General features: G+C 38.2%; 2 protein-coding genes across 2 annotated transcripts in view; one reads left to right on the top strand and one right to left on the bottom strand.

The window, feature by feature from the left end:
- The window catches only part of zbtb20 (zinc finger and BTB domain containing 20), a 115,687-nt gene that overhangs the window by 38,335 nt on the left and 59,987 nt on the right, over positions 1-17,365 (bottom strand). The window lies entirely within an intron of this gene.
- LOC121654199 (disks large homolog 4) overlaps positions 12,289-17,365 on the top strand; it is a 71,691-nt gene continuing 66,614 nt past the window's right edge. Inside the window, exon 1 of the mRNA XM_042008219.1 lies at positions 12,289-12,386. Within this exon, the coding sequence (XP_041864153.1) occupies positions 12,357-12,386 (30 nt within the window). The 5' untranslated portion in view covers positions 12,289-12,356. The remainder of the gene's footprint in view (positions 12,387-17,365) is intronic.

Below are 17,365 nucleotides of genomic sequence, written 5' to 3'. Positions count from 1 at the left end.
AATTCTACTCAAACTCTGGTGTTTTTGCCTTCTTTTAAAAATGTGGATTTTTGAACACTCTTCCTTCTGATGATTTATTTATAGGTGGTGAACAAATCTTTTAAAGCCAACAAATAATATTTTAAAACTTCAGTACTTATGCAAGGTGATAGGCGAGGCTCAGGGTCCAGAAGCAAAGCATGGGTCAAAATCCAGAAATCCAAGAAACCAGGCAAGAGGAATCCAACAAGGGCAAGGCAAGAGGGGTAATCCAAGGACAAAAACAGTAGGCAATCTGAAGACAACTGAATGCTGGATTTCAACTTGGCGAGGTACTGTTGCTGATAATCTGGCAGAGAAGGAAAGACTAAAGAGGGAGTAAGTAATGCAGAGAAACCAAGCAGTAATTTGGGAAACCCAGGTGGACTGAATTGGACTGGTTAGCCTGTCAGAGCAGGAACTATGGCAGAGGCAGAGTAGCAATTAAACCCAGGTGACCTAAATCTACTGATGAGCCCAGGCAGGGCAGAGAACATGACAACTATGTATGAATCCCTACAAGAAATCTATAACCCTGTCCATATATGGAGCCTAGAGTTCACCAAATCTTAACAAATAGCACACTACTTCAGCTGCAACCAAATATAGTCATAACCAGTGCAAGCTAAAAAAATCTAATTATAAACTTATGCAATACTAAGAATCAAACACTTTACAGGTCTTGAGACGGCATGAAGGGGGACAAGCAGACGTGAATTACAACTATACAGGGTAAAGTCAATAAAACATGGGACATTAAATCCAAAGGACAAAGTAAAACTAAAACACAGACAGAATAAACAATAGTGAACCGTAAAAACATTTTACATCTTCAATTCCTAAATTATTAAAAAGTGTTATAAAAAAGAAAAAATAGTTATAAAACATTTTTTTAGTATGTTGCTGGCATGAGATGAAAGATTTGTTCTTGTTTTCTAAATAAAATGAAGATGGATTGACTAACAATACAGAAATAAGACTTACAGACCAACTAACACACATAATAAACTTGCAACAAATAAAGGAACACCTGGAGCATATATACAGAGGGGCTGATTACAAAACAAGAAGCAGGTGTTACATATACGGGAAGCAGGGAACAGGAAGTAAAGCAAACAAAATACACAAGGGGAAAAAACTCTACAAAATAAAACATGAAACAAGACAGAACAAGAACAAAAATCCACAGAACATGACAGTGGCATTCATTATGTACATTCCTGGAGCCACTATTGCCCTGCAGCATCCTGAAGCTGAGAAATCGCACCTCACAGGGAAGGAAGGAAGGAAGGAAGGAAGGAAGGAAGGAAAGAAAGAAAGAAAGAAAGAAAGAAAGAAAGAAAGAAAGAAAGAAAGAAAGAAAGAAAGAAAGAAAGAAAGAAAGAAAGAAAGAAAGAAAGAAAGAACAAAAGTCAACATTGGACTGACTTTTATTCACTGGAAAGAGCTTAGAGAAGAGACAGAATGTAAAACTGTGTCTGTATGCTTACATGTGAACAAAAATGTTTTTCAAATGGTGAATTTTTGGGGGGATGGAAGATGGAAAAATGTGGAATTAAAAAATGACCAATGTTTGTGTGTACTTTGCCATAGTGTGCACGCAACATTTTTGACAGGATTGCTTGTTTACAATTCACATAACTCATGCAGGTTGGGGTACTGTCAGTAAATCATGCAAACCAAAATGGCTAATGATGTACAAACAAGATGCAAGAAGTCCGAGTATTTTCAAAGTTTAAATGAAAGTTTAAACAGACATACCTCAAAAATTTTGCTATTTGATGTCGTAGATCTTTACATGTCATCCAAGAAAGATTTAAGCTTTGAATTGGAGAAATACCTGTCAGTAGGCTCTCTGATATCTCAAACTATTTTGAGGTTCAGACCAGGGGTGGAGCTAGATGGGGGGCTAGGATGGCGCTAGCCATTTCTGAAATCTGATTGGACACCCCAGGTGCCATCTCAGGTGATTGACAGGTCACTGGAGGAGGCTGATATAAATGTCTTTCTAGGAATTCGTGAATTACCAGTGTCATTACACCATTCTGAAGTAAATTTTAAAGTGGTTTCCCGAGTAGGCATACTTTTAAAATATTGTCGTTTGGCTGCAAATTTCTAGATTTTGTCCAGTGCAACTACTAATCTTATGAAAGACTATAACTTTATTTTATCCTGAAGCTATGTAGCAGTGCTAATCAAGTTATATAGTAGCACTAGATTTGTTTAAATGAAAATGTGGGGTAACCATGTCATATTTAGTTTTCAGGGAGTGTATTATGGAACTACACATTGACTCAGTGAGGCAAGATTTTTACATTTTGGCTGAAAAATAAACTAGAGGATGATCAAAGAGTACATCAGTATCCCAGTTACTTAGCGCTGACTAACCTTTAGCAATGTGATCCAGTTTAAGTTAGAGGCTGCTGGTTGATTTTAAAGTAAGCTACGGTATGATAATGTGGAGAAAGATAGCTTGGAAGCAAGCTTATTTTGTACAGGAAGATATGATAGTGAAGTGAACGGGAGGTATCTCCAACTGTTTTGTAAAGATGCAGAATGCAGATCAGGCAGAGTCAGTCTCCAGACTCAACAACCAACTAACTTTTCTATGGACCTTTTGTAACTTTTTGCAAATATTTTCACTTCCAGATTATATTATTAATGTAAAGACGTTTTATTTTTCATGCCTCTCTAATGTGACCACAGTCCTCACAGCAGTATTTGTGAGTGCGTCCATTAGAGTAACACACTAATTTCCATTCTAAATATATACCAACCCCTTCTGATAAAGTCTTGCCCACCCTCTGGCCATCCCATGTATAAAAGTCTAGCTCTGCCACTGCTTTAGATGAGCTTCTACACAACCAACCAGATGAAAGCATGGCAAAGCCTGGAGGTCTATAACATCTTCTTGTGAAGATGTTTGTAAGCAGTTGGAAGTCCTTTTATGATAAATCCTGCATTGTTTCAATTAAGGGCTGATTCATGCTCACTTTACAGACGTACCTATTTCTGTAAAATAAGTATAGATATTTATAGGTATAGGTCACAATACTTGATTTTGGCATTTTTGTTGCTTGATTCTTTGTAGGACTCTAAAATGTTGTTTTCATCATGAAGATTGTTAGGACATCCTGATGAAACATAAACAATAGCTCATGTTAAAATTAGCTTACCCTCATGAGCTTTAATTTACACACAAAAAAGCAGAAGCTACCAACCTTATTTTGATCCCAACAAAAGGCTCACAAGCCAATTTTCCAATATTTTTGACCACCACTTTATCCTTCACACGAGTGTGGTAGATCTATCTCATGAATACAAGGAAGAGGTGATGTTAAAACCGTTATCTGCCCTTCCTGCAGTATATTGATGCGCAAACAAGTAAAGTCCTGTTAGTAAGGTTAGAACCAATGCTATCTTCATAAAATTTGCTGTTACCAAGGAAACCATTGGTAGATTGACTCATATTTTTGATGCTAAACCAAATAAACAGTGGAACAAAATCTGATATCACAAGCCAAAACCCTTGGTTTTCTCTTCCACAAATCAACATTACAGTTGATGTCAGTGGAAAACTTCACACTGGAACGTGGTTTCAAAATGTTTGGTTTCAGTAACCAAGGCTGCATTTGCATTTATGATATAGGTGCAGATGCGTAGTAAAATCAGCATTTTTAGAAATACTCTTGTTTGCATGAATATGGCTTGATTCACAAAAGCAACTGAAGCATGGACTCATCTAACCACAGAATACATGTCCACTTTCTATCTGTCGCTTTGTCCATCCAAGATGAGCTGTACCCATAGATCTCATCCGCTTTCATGCAGAGCTGATAAATGGATTCCTGCTTGTGTATCAGGTTATATGGCTAGATGCAGCAGCAGCAGTCTGGGTTGAGTGAAAACTTTCAAGGTACTCCCCACTCCGTGTGGCTGATCTTAATGGCATCCCATCAATAGTTTTGCATGCAGTGGTGCCTGATGACTTCGCTTCTATAAAACAGTGTTTCCAGTTTTGGTCTTTTTTTTCTGCTGAGATTTCCTCTGACTTTTCTCAATGTTATGCACTCTAAGTATTAAAACCCCTGGAAGGTCTCTGTAATTTTGCATTGAGAAATACTTTTGAACTGTTTGATAATTCGTTGATTGAATTAGACACATAGGGGCGAACACTCACTATTGCTTGTACTAATTCTTGTTTTGTAGATTTGTTTTTATTTTCTAAATTCAATTTAATGAACAGTTACAGAATGTTGATGATTCTGGCCAAGACTGTATAAACTCCATCTGTTTAAAACTATCATTTGTGACACTAAAGCTGGGGTTGAACAAGCAAAGATTAAAAAAAAAAAAAAGGAAGGGAAGGTGATAAGCTGAACTTTCTTTAGTGAGGTTTATACTCATGTTTGCCATAATGCTAAACTAAAATCCCTTTTGACAATTGCACAATCATGTTGCACTGTGTTCAAATGAGTAATAGCAAATTATTCAAATGAACAAAAATGGATCTTGGAGTATACAGTAACATTCAGGTCAGTTTTTAGTAGTAGCTCAGAATTCTACCAGCAGATGGTGTACAACTCCATGTAATAAGACACCAAATTGTCATTTCACGTCAAGCACAGCTAAATTAACATTTTAAAGAGCCAACAAAATGTACTTTTGCACATCAGGGTTGAACAGTTAAAACAGAGAATATGTGTTGGATCTATGAAATACCATTCATTCATTATTCAGTAAATAAAAATCTAATATTTTGAATGAATGAACTAAATCAGTTGAAGGAAAAGGATGCAACATTTATACAATCTTATCAATCTTTATACAATAAGAAGCTACAACCCTTTTAACCTTGTGGGTATAATCAATTCTTTCATGCTTCCCACACCAACACAAATACATACATACATGTTGCCCACGAGGTTGCATAATCCCAGTCACATTCTCTTACTGTAGTGTTTCTTTTTTTTCAGATTAACATTAGGGCTTTACTCTCACCACCAGCTACTTACTCATGCTGATATGCCAGGAGGATGAATGTGAGCTATATCATTATATGCTGCAGTGGACAAGTGAATGCATTAGCACCCTTAGAAGTCCCCAGCTGCTTATTAATTAGCAAGCCGTGGGTTGGTGGGAATTATCAGCAAGAAAAGGTTACCGCAAGCTAACAAGCAAGGCTAGTGTTGGTCAGGATGGCACCTTGTTTAATGTGTGTCTGGTTGCTTTATCTCTGTGCCAAACATCAGTTCACTGGACTGTTCTCAAAGCATGGGAGGTGTATTAGAAAGGTACTTACAATGTCTTGTTTGTTTACTGAACTGCGTTTCTGGTTGCAGTGTGTAGATGTTGTATAATTGTTTGTTCATATTATGTTTGTGTTTGACATATTTCTCTCTTAGATGTAATCAGCAAAGAACCAGAAACATAAATCATCCCCTCAGTGATTTTCAGCCTTATTTTCATGTATTAGTCATGCTGCTGGCATGTATATAACGCCCACAACACTTTGCCAATGTTCTCTGACGTATCAAGAACTACAGAGACGGCTTGGGTTTCATTTTTGCTCTGCCTGATGGTATCACAGCTCCTTCTGACGATCAGATTGATTCTCTGCTTGTCTGGAGAAAAGAAAACTATGGAGTATTTGTGACTGTGTAACATGCTGTCAGGGCAGTGTATCCACAGCTGAGGAAAGGCAACAAAGAGAAGATGTGGCTCTGGCTGCCACTCATGCCAACTTGACACCAGAAGCAATACGTTAGCTAGAAGATAAAGACGTTCTCTTCTCAGTGACTCCAGTCTAACTAAATCAGGGGTATCCAAAGCAGATACTTGATGACTGCTGTCCTGCAGGTTTTCAACTATGAAGTTCTGCTGAATGACTCATTAATTTGAGTCAGGTGTGTTGGAGCAGAGAAACATTGAAACCCTTCAGGACTGTTGCCCTCGAGGACTTGAGCTGGACACCCCTGAAATAAATCAACAAGATGACAAAGTGGCTTCTACTCATGATGATAAGATGATCTTAGCTGCATATCTTGAACAATGAAAAACATAGCTTTATTTGATTTTTCTTTTCTTTAAAAGCCATTAAAAACAAACAAATAAACAAACCTAGAATTAGACACAACAGCCTCTTCACCACTGTGTCTCTGTTATCTGTTGCTGTCATCAAATACAAGATAAGCTGATATATTTCTTCATGTAATCATGCAGTGCCTCACTTTCTCCATTTGATTTATTTTCTATGTTTATATTGTAATAAAATATTGGTTTAGGAGATATCCAATTTATTGCTTTCTGTTTTATAGTGTCTTTTTTTGGATTTGGGGTTGTACTGTGAGCAATAAGAACCTACATAAATATGATCTTTTTAATACAATTTGGGAAATAAGATATTTCATGTAAGTGTTTTCATCTGTTAACCTCTAGTTCTAGTAGGGCTTAATTGGAAAATGGCTATGCATCTTTGTGTATTGATCATCACTAGGAAATATATCATGTAAACAGCAAACAGTTCCGATGTCGGAATTTCAAGGATAAAAAAAAGTACATTGTGTTTTCAAGTCTTTTAAGTAGCTTTTGACAGAATGTCGGCAGCATAATGAACACATTTATAAAGTAAGCAAACAGTAATGTGCTGTATAATTTTAGATAAATATATACCATTTTCATCTTTGTTAAAGCTCAGCAGGTGTACAATTCTTCTACTAATAAACCCTAACGTCTGCTCCCATGCACACCCACCAACCTTAAAAAAAACACTCTGGTAAGATAGTTTCTGACACAGTCCTCAAAAACTAGTGTTTCATACATCAGCTAAACTGGTAACCATCTGCCTTGGGACACATAGAACTCCCAAAATCCAAACAGCAGCCTATTTCCTGAGGAACTCACACATGGTGTGCTGCACACATCACCTGCACTACGGATGGTTTATTTCAGGGAAGCTGCAGTAGAGAGAGAAAAAAAAGTGTGAGAGAGAGCAGGCAGCTCACAATGACACCACTTAAAGAACACTGAAAAATTGGCACTTCCCAAAGCAAGTGTGCAGACACCTGTGGGTGTCTCCTTTCCCTGACAGTTCAGGAATGTTCTAGATTTTTGAGCAAGCTGAATATTTTTGGACCAAAAAGAGTTTTTTTGCAAGGGAAAAGGCCAGCAAGAACTGCAACATTTTCAATATGGTATTAAATCAGTAGGGAATTAAAATATTCTTGACTATAAATATTCAATATTTACATAAAAATAGCTTTTTTGTCACCTGATTAACTGAATGTGTACATGAACAGTATATTGTCTTGTGACTTAAAAAAAAGGGCAGATCTAGTAATCTTGTGCCACTGGCCTCTGCTAAAGATAAATCAGGCAACTATCCAAACAGCAGTCCCATGATCTGGATGCTCTGCTTGAGTTTAGCCTGCTTAGATGACCAGTGCTTGTCCTTGGCCTACTTTTTGGTCAGAAGCATACCATTAGATCCAAAACACTGTAGTCTTTAAGCAAAGCAGCACAGCAGGATGGAGACGGCATATTTATGGGTGAGTGCTTTTCGAGTTTTATTAAAGGACTATCATAATGGAGGTTTGTGTACACCAGTGGAATTGCTTTCAGCATTCAAGCTTGTCCAAAGGGAGAGGGTTTTCTCTTTGCTTCTTGTAGCATAATATATTTTTAACAGCATGTGCATGTGTAAGTATGTGTGCCTTTGTGCATGCGTGGGTGTTGTACAGGCAACGAAAGATTTGTTGGTTTAAGATATATACTTGATCCTTGTTTACATAATAATCATCTGTCTTTTCCAGTTTTTCTTTACCCACTTTTTATTTAATCAAAGCTCACACTGTCACAGTCTGGATAAAATTAAATCTGAACTTTGAAATGTAAGCACTCTCAAGTTCTGGCAAAAGAAACGTGCACAAAGCTGTTCACTCGACAGCAGAATTATATAATCTCGTATACAGGTCAGCCACATTAAGATCGTCTTCTGCCACAGAACCTGTATGACAAATGGTTCATTTCTCCCTTTCGTTATCTTTAAAATTCATAATTATCACTTCCAGTTAAAAAGGTTTATGAACAGCTGCCTCAGCTACCTGCCTACCACATATACATGCTAGTGCATACTTGCATTAATTAATAATGCGTTCACATAACCATGATGTGCTCCCAGTTTTTCACTGAAATATTTACAGTGGTCTGACATGTTTTTTTAATCCATTTCTGAAATACACAGCCAATGTGAACACCTTCATGTAGGGCAATTTTATATACAGCTTATTTTTCGTTTTGTACACATAAGATGCTTCAGTTTACATCTTAAAGGTGAAAGAGGAGTAAGTAAGGCAGCTGACGAACAAGGGCTGCCATAAATAAACAGTTTAATGACAAACAGAAACTTCATATCATCACAAGTTTGACATGTATAAATAGTCATTTGTGAAATTACTGATGATTTTTAAACCAGTCTTTGCAAAAACCTAAGATCAGCTTTGCACGGCAAAGTACAGGAAGTTGCTACGATACACAATATTACCACACTGGTTGGGTGACAAGGTCCCTTTTTCCACCCAAAACCCAAAGCAACCATCTCTTCTTCTAGCAGATAAACAATTTCCTCTGTGTTACTATTCCTCGCTGCAGTTTTGCAAAGAAACATTATTTCAAGAAAAAAAATATATAAATAAAAGGTCAGAATTGTGGATGTTCAAAACGTAATTCCTAAAATTGTAATGCGTCACATAAACCCAACATAATTTTTCAGCTATCATGACTTCTGTGTCCATCTCTTTTTTTTTTTTTTTTTTTTTGGAAATCTTTTAGGTAATGTCAAATTTTTACCTTTTCAGATAATAGAAATATTCATTTGAACTATTAAATTTGATTTAACTAATAGTCAGAAAAAAGCTAATACCCTCAGTAAAAGGTTTAAAATAATGATGTAACTGATTTATAGCAACACTTTCTAACATAAGTATTTTTTTTACAAAGTTTAAAATGGATAGGAAAGAGGGTGGGTGGGCGGTGGGTGGTGGGGGGGCAGGTGGCATGCAGAAATGTATCCAAGGCTGAATTAGATAAAGGATTAAAACCACCTGCCTAATATTATGCAGGTCCACCTGATGCTGTTTAAACGGCTCAGAACTGTGAACTGGGAAGCCGGTATTCCTTCTGATCTTTTCAAGGGGTATTGAGTAATACCTAGCAGTGCTTTCTGAAGGTATTTAAAGGTTTTCTCTGGACATTGTTTGCTACATGCGTCTTCACTCATTTTCCATCCAGTTCTTAAACTTGACCATTTTCACCAACACTGATCTATGAAACAAGGAATCTGTCTAATTTTAAATGGTACCTCAAGGCAGTTTGTTCCGATGTCTTTAGTTAAATTTACCAAAAATCTTTAAAGGTGACTGATCAGTATTAATAATATTTTAGTAACAATTTGATTACCAAAGAGTTAAAGCTAAAAACTTGTCCCACCCCTGCATGATGTACCACGTCAAAATCTGAGGAAACTGTACGAGCGTTAAAGAAAAAAAAAGAAAAACAGCCACATGACTAAAGAGAAGCATCTTGTCCTTCAACTAATCCATGTTAACTGTAGTCTTCTCAGAAATTGTTGAAGGACAGTGATTAAGAAGCCATTACTAAGTAAGGGAAACAGGGAGAAAAGGCTGAGATATATCAAACTATGTAAGATCTTCAGAACACCAGTGGCAACAGGTCTTATGGCTTGATTAATCCTTTTTGTACTTCATTATTGAAGCAGTGTGGGATCATCTTGGCAGGGAACAGAGCAAAAGACAGCCAACATCTAAAGAAGAGCTTTGGATTGTCCTTTAAGAAGCTTGGAGAACTATTCTTGAAGACAACTTATACAAATTACAAGAAAGTCTGTCTAAAAGGGTTCAGGCTGTGTTGGAGGATAAAAATGATAATACCAAATATTGATCTTAAGTGTTTAAGAGCAAAAGTTTGGTCTCTGCTATGGTCCTCATGTTGTTTCTAAATAGTTTTGGGATTGCAGAGGAATTCACTGGCATCAGAAAGTGCTATTACCATGAGGGGGTAAGTTTGGTCTGCAACAGAGTTTAGGTGAGGAGTGGATAGTGATATATGCATGAACCCCAGGACAATGGCATCCCAAAGGAAGTTATACTATTTACCAGTTAGTAGTTCTAATGCTGTGTCTGCACAGTTTAGATCCCTTCCATGATGCATAAATACACATATTCCATGTTAAAAACAAACTTGACAGTGCTACCTGCTGGACAAATTGCATAATAGCTGCATCTACCCTACACATAACTGAGTATTTGTGCTGCCATGTCTTAGACTTTATAATCCAGTAATGTCTGAAATGGCAAAATTGTCTCTCTCTGATTTCCTAAGATATGATTTGATTCTGAATTTTCTGCTATTATGGCTGTAATTATGGACTAAATTACTCTCTTCAATGATCAATCAGGAGAAAAACCTGGTTGTACTCATTTACTCTTTAAATACATTATAAATAGAGTTGTCAGAAGGCATTAAACGCTAGTGGGAGTTATTAAATGTTATATGATGACGATGTGAAATATTATTTTAGCTGCCTGTGCTGGAATTTCTACTGACTGTCTCATTAAAACTCTGTCACATTAAGCTGCAGTCTAGCCCCTAACAGGCTCAAAATGAGTCAAAAGATGAGGATTCGATATTTGAATGTTGGCTAACAGGTATTATGTGGGTTAAAGTGGAGTAACTCAGGTTTTCTATTTTTGCTTGAATTTGATGAGAGCATGGCTGTGAATGTATTTCTAGCTGTATCCATCTGTAGGATCTGGCCATCTGCAGATGCAAGTGTGTTTGTATTGTACTGTACAATTTAATCAAAGCTTCAACTCTTCACCTCAGGGAATGAATGTGTGTTCATCATTTAGAATTGCTTTATTGCTGCACCATTGCTCCAGCATTGTTGGGAGCTGGAAAGTGGGGATGAGGTGGGGTGAGGGGTGATTTTCTACAATTATAGAACTGATGATGTAAAGACACTAAAACACACATTCCCCCTTACACAACTTCAAGTGGTACAGTCCACAGCCTTAAAGGCAGAGTGTGCTGAGATGATTGCATATATTTTCACACCATTTCAGTAAAACTCAACATAATAGTTGACAAAATGATGAAATACACTAGAAATTAAGATAATTCGTGACCAGTTTGTGACAGTCATAAAAGTTACAGTAATGTGCTTATTGAGCTGAAAGATCACTAATCTAAGTCTGATTGTCCATCGTGGTGCTCTGGCCTCTATCACTAAAAATAAATAGACCCCCACTTACACACTTATACACACTTACACGATCCCGTGTGTTAGTCCAGTGCAGGATTTCTTAGTCAGTTCTCAGCACTAAGGTTGACCATATGACAACAACAAGCCTCCTTATTGCCATGGCAACAACTGCACCATTGCTAAGGCAACAACTGCAGAGTGCTACAACAAGCCGAAAAAAAAAAAAAAAAAAAAAAAAAGACAACCTTGATGTGCTTTCATTCTCATTATTTTATCCCGTTTAATGCAAACTCCTGTTTCATGGGATTTGGTCTTCTTTAAGATGCTCTCGCGGTGGTTTGTATCTTTCTCTATGATGCATATGTAATTCACACTCTCCTCCTCAACACATTTTCTTTCGGTCTAATTCCTTCTGTCTTCACATGCACACACACACACACACACGCACTCACCCACTCTCCTTCTCCTTTTCTCTCTCCTTCACTGTCCCCTCCCTCAGTTTTTCCTCTCCATCTTCTGCTGTTTCACTGTTTTATTCTGTTTTGCTTTTTCTCTCTCTTTCCACAGTAAGATCCCCCCCTTCCTTTTTTTTGTTAATCCCACTACCTCTGCATCCCACCTCCATCTTCCCTTTCCTCCATCTCTTTTCATATTCATCCCATCTTTTCTTTTTCTTTTCCATTGTTCCTTTTTAGCTGTAGAAAATAAGAATCGGACATACTCTCACCTTCCCATCTTTCCACTCTTTCCCCTCTCAAATTCTGAGACCACTCTCTCTCCTCTCTTCTTCTCACTCCTTTCCTTGCTCACTCTCTCTATTTCCCTGTGACCCTCCCCATCCCTTTTCATGTTTCCCCCTCCCTCCATCCTCTCTTTCCCTCGCTGGTTCAGTTAGTCAAAGAAGAGATTCACGGAAGGAAAGAAAAGGGGGGAAAGGCAGGACGAGAGTGAGAGCGCAGGAGTGGGGCAGGCTGGGGAGAGGGGTGTGGGGTCTCAGCCCTCTGTTGTGGGGGGTTGGGGGGGTTGAGATACACCCCAATATTTTGTTCTAAGTACCATGGACTGCCTCTGCATTGTGACTACAAAGGTAAGCCTGTCTGTTGTTCCTTCTACAAGCTCGGTGTGTGTGAAAGAGAGTGAGAGGTGCCACAGCTGTATGTGAACATAGAAGAATCAAGCTGTCTTTTCTTTGTCATCTCTTTATTATAGAAGTATGTCATCTACATGTCATTTATTTACTGTATGATACAACAATTTATCTATTTTTGAGTGCTTTTTTCGTTTGAGCAGATTCAAACTCTTAAAAGAAATCCATTGGGTAAGCTGAGCTAACTGAGAGGTGTGTGGACTAAATACTCTTTGATATCTCCCTCTCTGGATGACCCTCTCTCCCACTCTCTGCATCTCCTACTCTGTGTCATGCTTTGTGAGTGTATAAACAGAGGCTGGCTGACCTGCGTGGATGTAGTAAAAGCGGGAGAGAGCTGGTGTTGGGTTGCCTGTGCTAGGTTTTGTGTCATGGCAGGGGTGCAGTGTATGTCAGGAAGAAACCATAGGAGGGCATCCAGCATGCTAATATATCCTCATATTTTTCCACTGCTTTTTCTTTACCTCAGCCATAAGCAGGTATTGGAGTTACTCCCAGCACACATCTGTCTCTTACATATCAAATGAGAGACATGTTATATACACATGCTCTCCCCATCAGCAGTATGTTTGCTGCTCCATGGACACAATCCTAGACACAAAATTGGCACAGAATAGGGAAAGTTATATACCTTTAATGATGTGTGACAACTGACATACTCTGGGACCTTATCATGGTAGTTTAGATAGCTGCAATCTGTTCCAGTACTTCAAATATCCCTACAAACACACTTAGTCACACACAGATTAAAAAGCAGGTGAACAATGTGCTGTAGCACCTGTGCTTGGATGCTATGTTTGGCAGGAAGTGATGACAAAAATTTGGAAACACAAAAAAGACATGTTTTACACATGTGTGAGGGTGGCGATCACAGGAAATTTAGTTTTTTTCCTATTTGGAGTTTGTGGCACAGACGTGACTGCAGTTGGTACTTTCGGATGTATTACATAAATTTGTGCTTAACTGTGGCACATTCATTTGCTTATCAAGCTCTCTGTTTCCGTGGCAACAGAGATTATTGGTCAGTTAAACATAGATAAGTAGCTACAGTCAGATGAGGCAGGAAATAGACTGGAGAGGTTTACAATAAAGTACTTTAAATATATTTATATTTCATTGATAAATGATGAGTTAACGTTCATGTTGATATGTATCCACTGGTTTCAGTAACCTTTTTTTTTTTTTTTACAAGATCCAGTTTAACTAATTATCTGTGAGAGAGAAATAAAAAAATAATGTCAAGGTATCTCTCATGAAGTCTTGAACAGGACCATATTGCACCATATTTTATTTGACTGTATCTCGTTGGTTTTGCTTGAAAGACCAAGACAAAAATTTAAAGACCAGAGTTGGTAACAGTGGATATTTCACCAGACATGTTCCAGAATCCTGCATCGCAACCAAAGTGAGAAAAGACTTACTGTAAAGCTGGCATAGAAGATCAGACTTTTGCCAAGAACTCGTGAGACAGATGGTCAGTTTATAAAAGGGAAGTTAGCACACAAAAAGTGCGTTAACAAACACTCTATGTGAACAGCAAAGTCTGTCTTTAATCAAACAATGCAATGAGTGGCTGCATGCAGCTTACCATGGCCAGTAACTGAAAGATTTTACATTCACCACTGATCAGAGAGCTAAAGGTTTCAGGTGTACAGATGTGCACATCACTGTGGATTCAAGTGGAACTATTTAGTATATACCTATAAACATGAGGTATTAAATGTGATGGAGGTTGGCTGCATTGCAGGTGAGGAGTGTGACTAGCCATCATGTAGCAGTTGATGGGTGAGCAGCTCCCTGAGTGAGCTGTTCCCTGACACCCACATGCTGTATAACAGGTTATGTGAACAATGCTGCCTCCCTGTGCAGATCCTTGCACAAAGTTTTACTGTGTGGGTGAAGTCACACTGAGCCAGCGAGTGACAAAGAAATTAAAGCACAACTCTACTGAATGCTGTTTTTACGTAAAATGAATGGTGAAACAAGAGAAAGTTTCCAGATGGCTGAAAGACCTAAATGACATTCCCACTGAAGCACTGTGGGAAATTGCCTCATAGTTTCAGTGAGGTCCCATAGAACATTTTTAAGAATAGAGCTGGCATAAACTGTGGATAGTGAAAAAAAGAATAAAATAGACTAAGTGCATAAATCATCCATGAAGTTAAATTGTAAAAATATTTCTCTTTATATCTGTACACATCTTCTGTACTACTCCTTACTACTCCTATATTTGTCATGGTGAAAATTTTAGGCAAGATTGCCTTAAATCACAGAAATCTTTGGACAAAATTAATTCAGAAAAACCGTCAAGTAATCCAGATGAAGTTATCACTTAAGTTATCAGTGCCAGTGCAAGGAAGGAGTGGAAGGAGTTCCAGTGTCAACTTAAACTGCTCAACAGGGAGCAGCTAAAGGTTCTAGGTTTTACCAAAGCCATCCATCATAAAGTGTTAAATTGGACTTTTTAAATGGCCTGTACTTATATAGCGCTTTTATCCAAAGCACTTTACATGTACGTCACATTCACCCATTCACACACTGATGGCGGAAGCTACCATGCAAGGCGCTCATGCATGACCCATCAGGAGCAATTAGGGGTTCGGTGTCTTGCTAAGGGACACCTCGACATGAGCTTGACGGGTCGGGATCGAACCAGCAACCCTTGGGCTGCAGGACGACCACTCTACCCACTGGGCCATGCCGCCCCCTTTTTAACAACTTATGTAATTCAGCGCCTTCCTACACTAAAATCTAAGAAAAAATAAACAATAAATTCAACATATGATGTCAGTGAATCATGCAGGAGTGTCATTATATAAAATTTAGAACTTCAATATTTGGACATAGTATCTTTAAGAGATGTCACACGTTTTATTTCAGTGCCTTTGACTTACCTTTCCTATATGGCATTATGCCACAGAAAGATGGTGTGGTATTTGTGAGGAAAGAACAAATATTAGGCACAAAAGCCTTACATATATCACAATGGAAACTCTAGAAATGACATCACATCCCTCTGTGTGGGAAAAAAAGACACGCACAAAATTTCTGCCACCTTTTCTTCCTTACCCTTGTTTGGTTAGTCTTACACAGTTTTGATTATCACTCGTCTCCCTGTTGCCTCCCTCGTTCCACTCGTCTACTCTCACATTTCCTGTTCCTGCATATTATTTCCATCCTTTCTGCCTTATTCACCTCACTAATCCCTCACTCGGTCCTCTTTTCCAGCCTCACCTTTCCTTTATCTCATTTTGTTTCTTTTCCCCCCTTCTGCCCACTTTCCTCTTCCCAGCTCTCCACTATATAGCTTGCCTTCTGCCCTCTTCTTCAGCACTTTTGAGGCTACTTGGTTAGTGCTTCTTTATATGAATTATACATGTGACAAGATGTAGTCAAAGTCAGCAGCCCTGTGCACACATTGCTGGCTTCAACTATGGTTACATGGTTCAACATGAACATACTCCTTTCTTGGATGAATTTCAGCAATCACTTTTTTTTCTGCTACCAGTTTCTGGTTCAACATGTATGAATATTTATTTCTCCTTTCTATTTTCTTTTTCTGAATGTGAGTTTTCTATTGTGCATACAAAGAGGAGAAGCTTATAGCTGCTGCATCTTGCTGTTGCAGTATGACTCTCCATCATGGAGTAGCTAAAACCTATGTGTAGCCTCCTCAGTTCTCATCTATCTCTGCATGAGCGTGTGACATACAGTACAGTGTGCTGTGCATTAGGATTAGTGATCCAGTGATCTCCACTCAAGGGCACAGGCGTCCATCAGACTTTTGTATGCAGCCACAGAGACACTGATCCTGCCAAGTTACTCCCAGGACACAACATGAGAAGCAGAGTTTAGCCCCAGTACAAGTCTGATGCCATGACTACACAGTACTGAGGTTCTCTACTGGTCCATGAAAAACACAGCAGAATACATATATACATATATATATATATATATATATATATATATATATATATGTATGTATACCTTAATTACCTCAGCTCCTGAAGAAATACTGGGAAATACTGGAATTATCCATGGTTTTGCTTTTTCTTTGCATACACAGTGCAAAACTCCCCCACACGTTCACTGCTTCCCCAGAAAAAAGGCAAGCACCTACATGATCAGACAGTGTTCTCACAAACTGCAGAGCATCCTGCTCCAGCACAAGTGGCTCCTGTTATACGCATTGTAACTGCGGCTTTGTTGGATTGACAAAAATAGTGAGAGTTTAAACAGGAAAACTCACCTTGTTTAAATTAAGAAAAAGGTGGAGGAAGATTGGTGTATGTTGTTTCAGACTGAATTTAAGCACCAAATAGTTTTGTGGTGCTCAGTAAGAAAACCAAATCTGGTTTTCCACCATATGTACTCACCAGTCATCTTGTTTCAAATTCTTAGACATGCAGAATCAGCACTGGTGAGGGCTTACTTCATATCTGAGCTACATGTGACTGTTACAGCTACTTTATAATGCCGGTCACCCCCAGCAGGCGTCTTAGCCAGTGAAATGGCTGTTAGAAGCTTCTCTTTGTCAAATGCACACAACCAAGTCTGTGCTGCACATTATTTTCTATGTTTCTTGCTACACTGTTCTACAGTCTTGTCCACTGAGAGCACAAGAAAAGCCTTGTCATTTCTTGTCAACTTTAATCAAAATGTTTAGATATCATAGCTGGATATTTCAGGATGCAATAATATGAAACGGGCCAGGTGTCCTTCTGTAGCTTTATTGCTTTATAGTGTTTTCTGTAGATTTTTTCATTAGACAACTCATCAAAACCAGTTGTATTTATTAATATGACTGAAAGTTTCTCTTCTTTGAGCATAATGTTTGCTGTTTGCTGTCTTATCTTTTTGCTGATTAAATAAAACGGTGTAGCTTGTATAATTTGTGAGAGAGATGGCTGTCCCTTTAA

This window comes from Melanotaenia boesemani, chromosome 15, assembly GCF_017639745.1.
Source record: "Melanotaenia boesemani isolate fMelBoe1 chromosome 15, fMelBoe1.pri, whole genome shotgun sequence".
Lineage (NCBI taxonomy): Eukaryota > Metazoa > Chordata > Actinopteri > Atheriniformes > Melanotaeniidae > Melanotaenia > Melanotaenia boesemani.
This window is presented reverse-complemented; position numbering and strand designations above follow the sequence as displayed.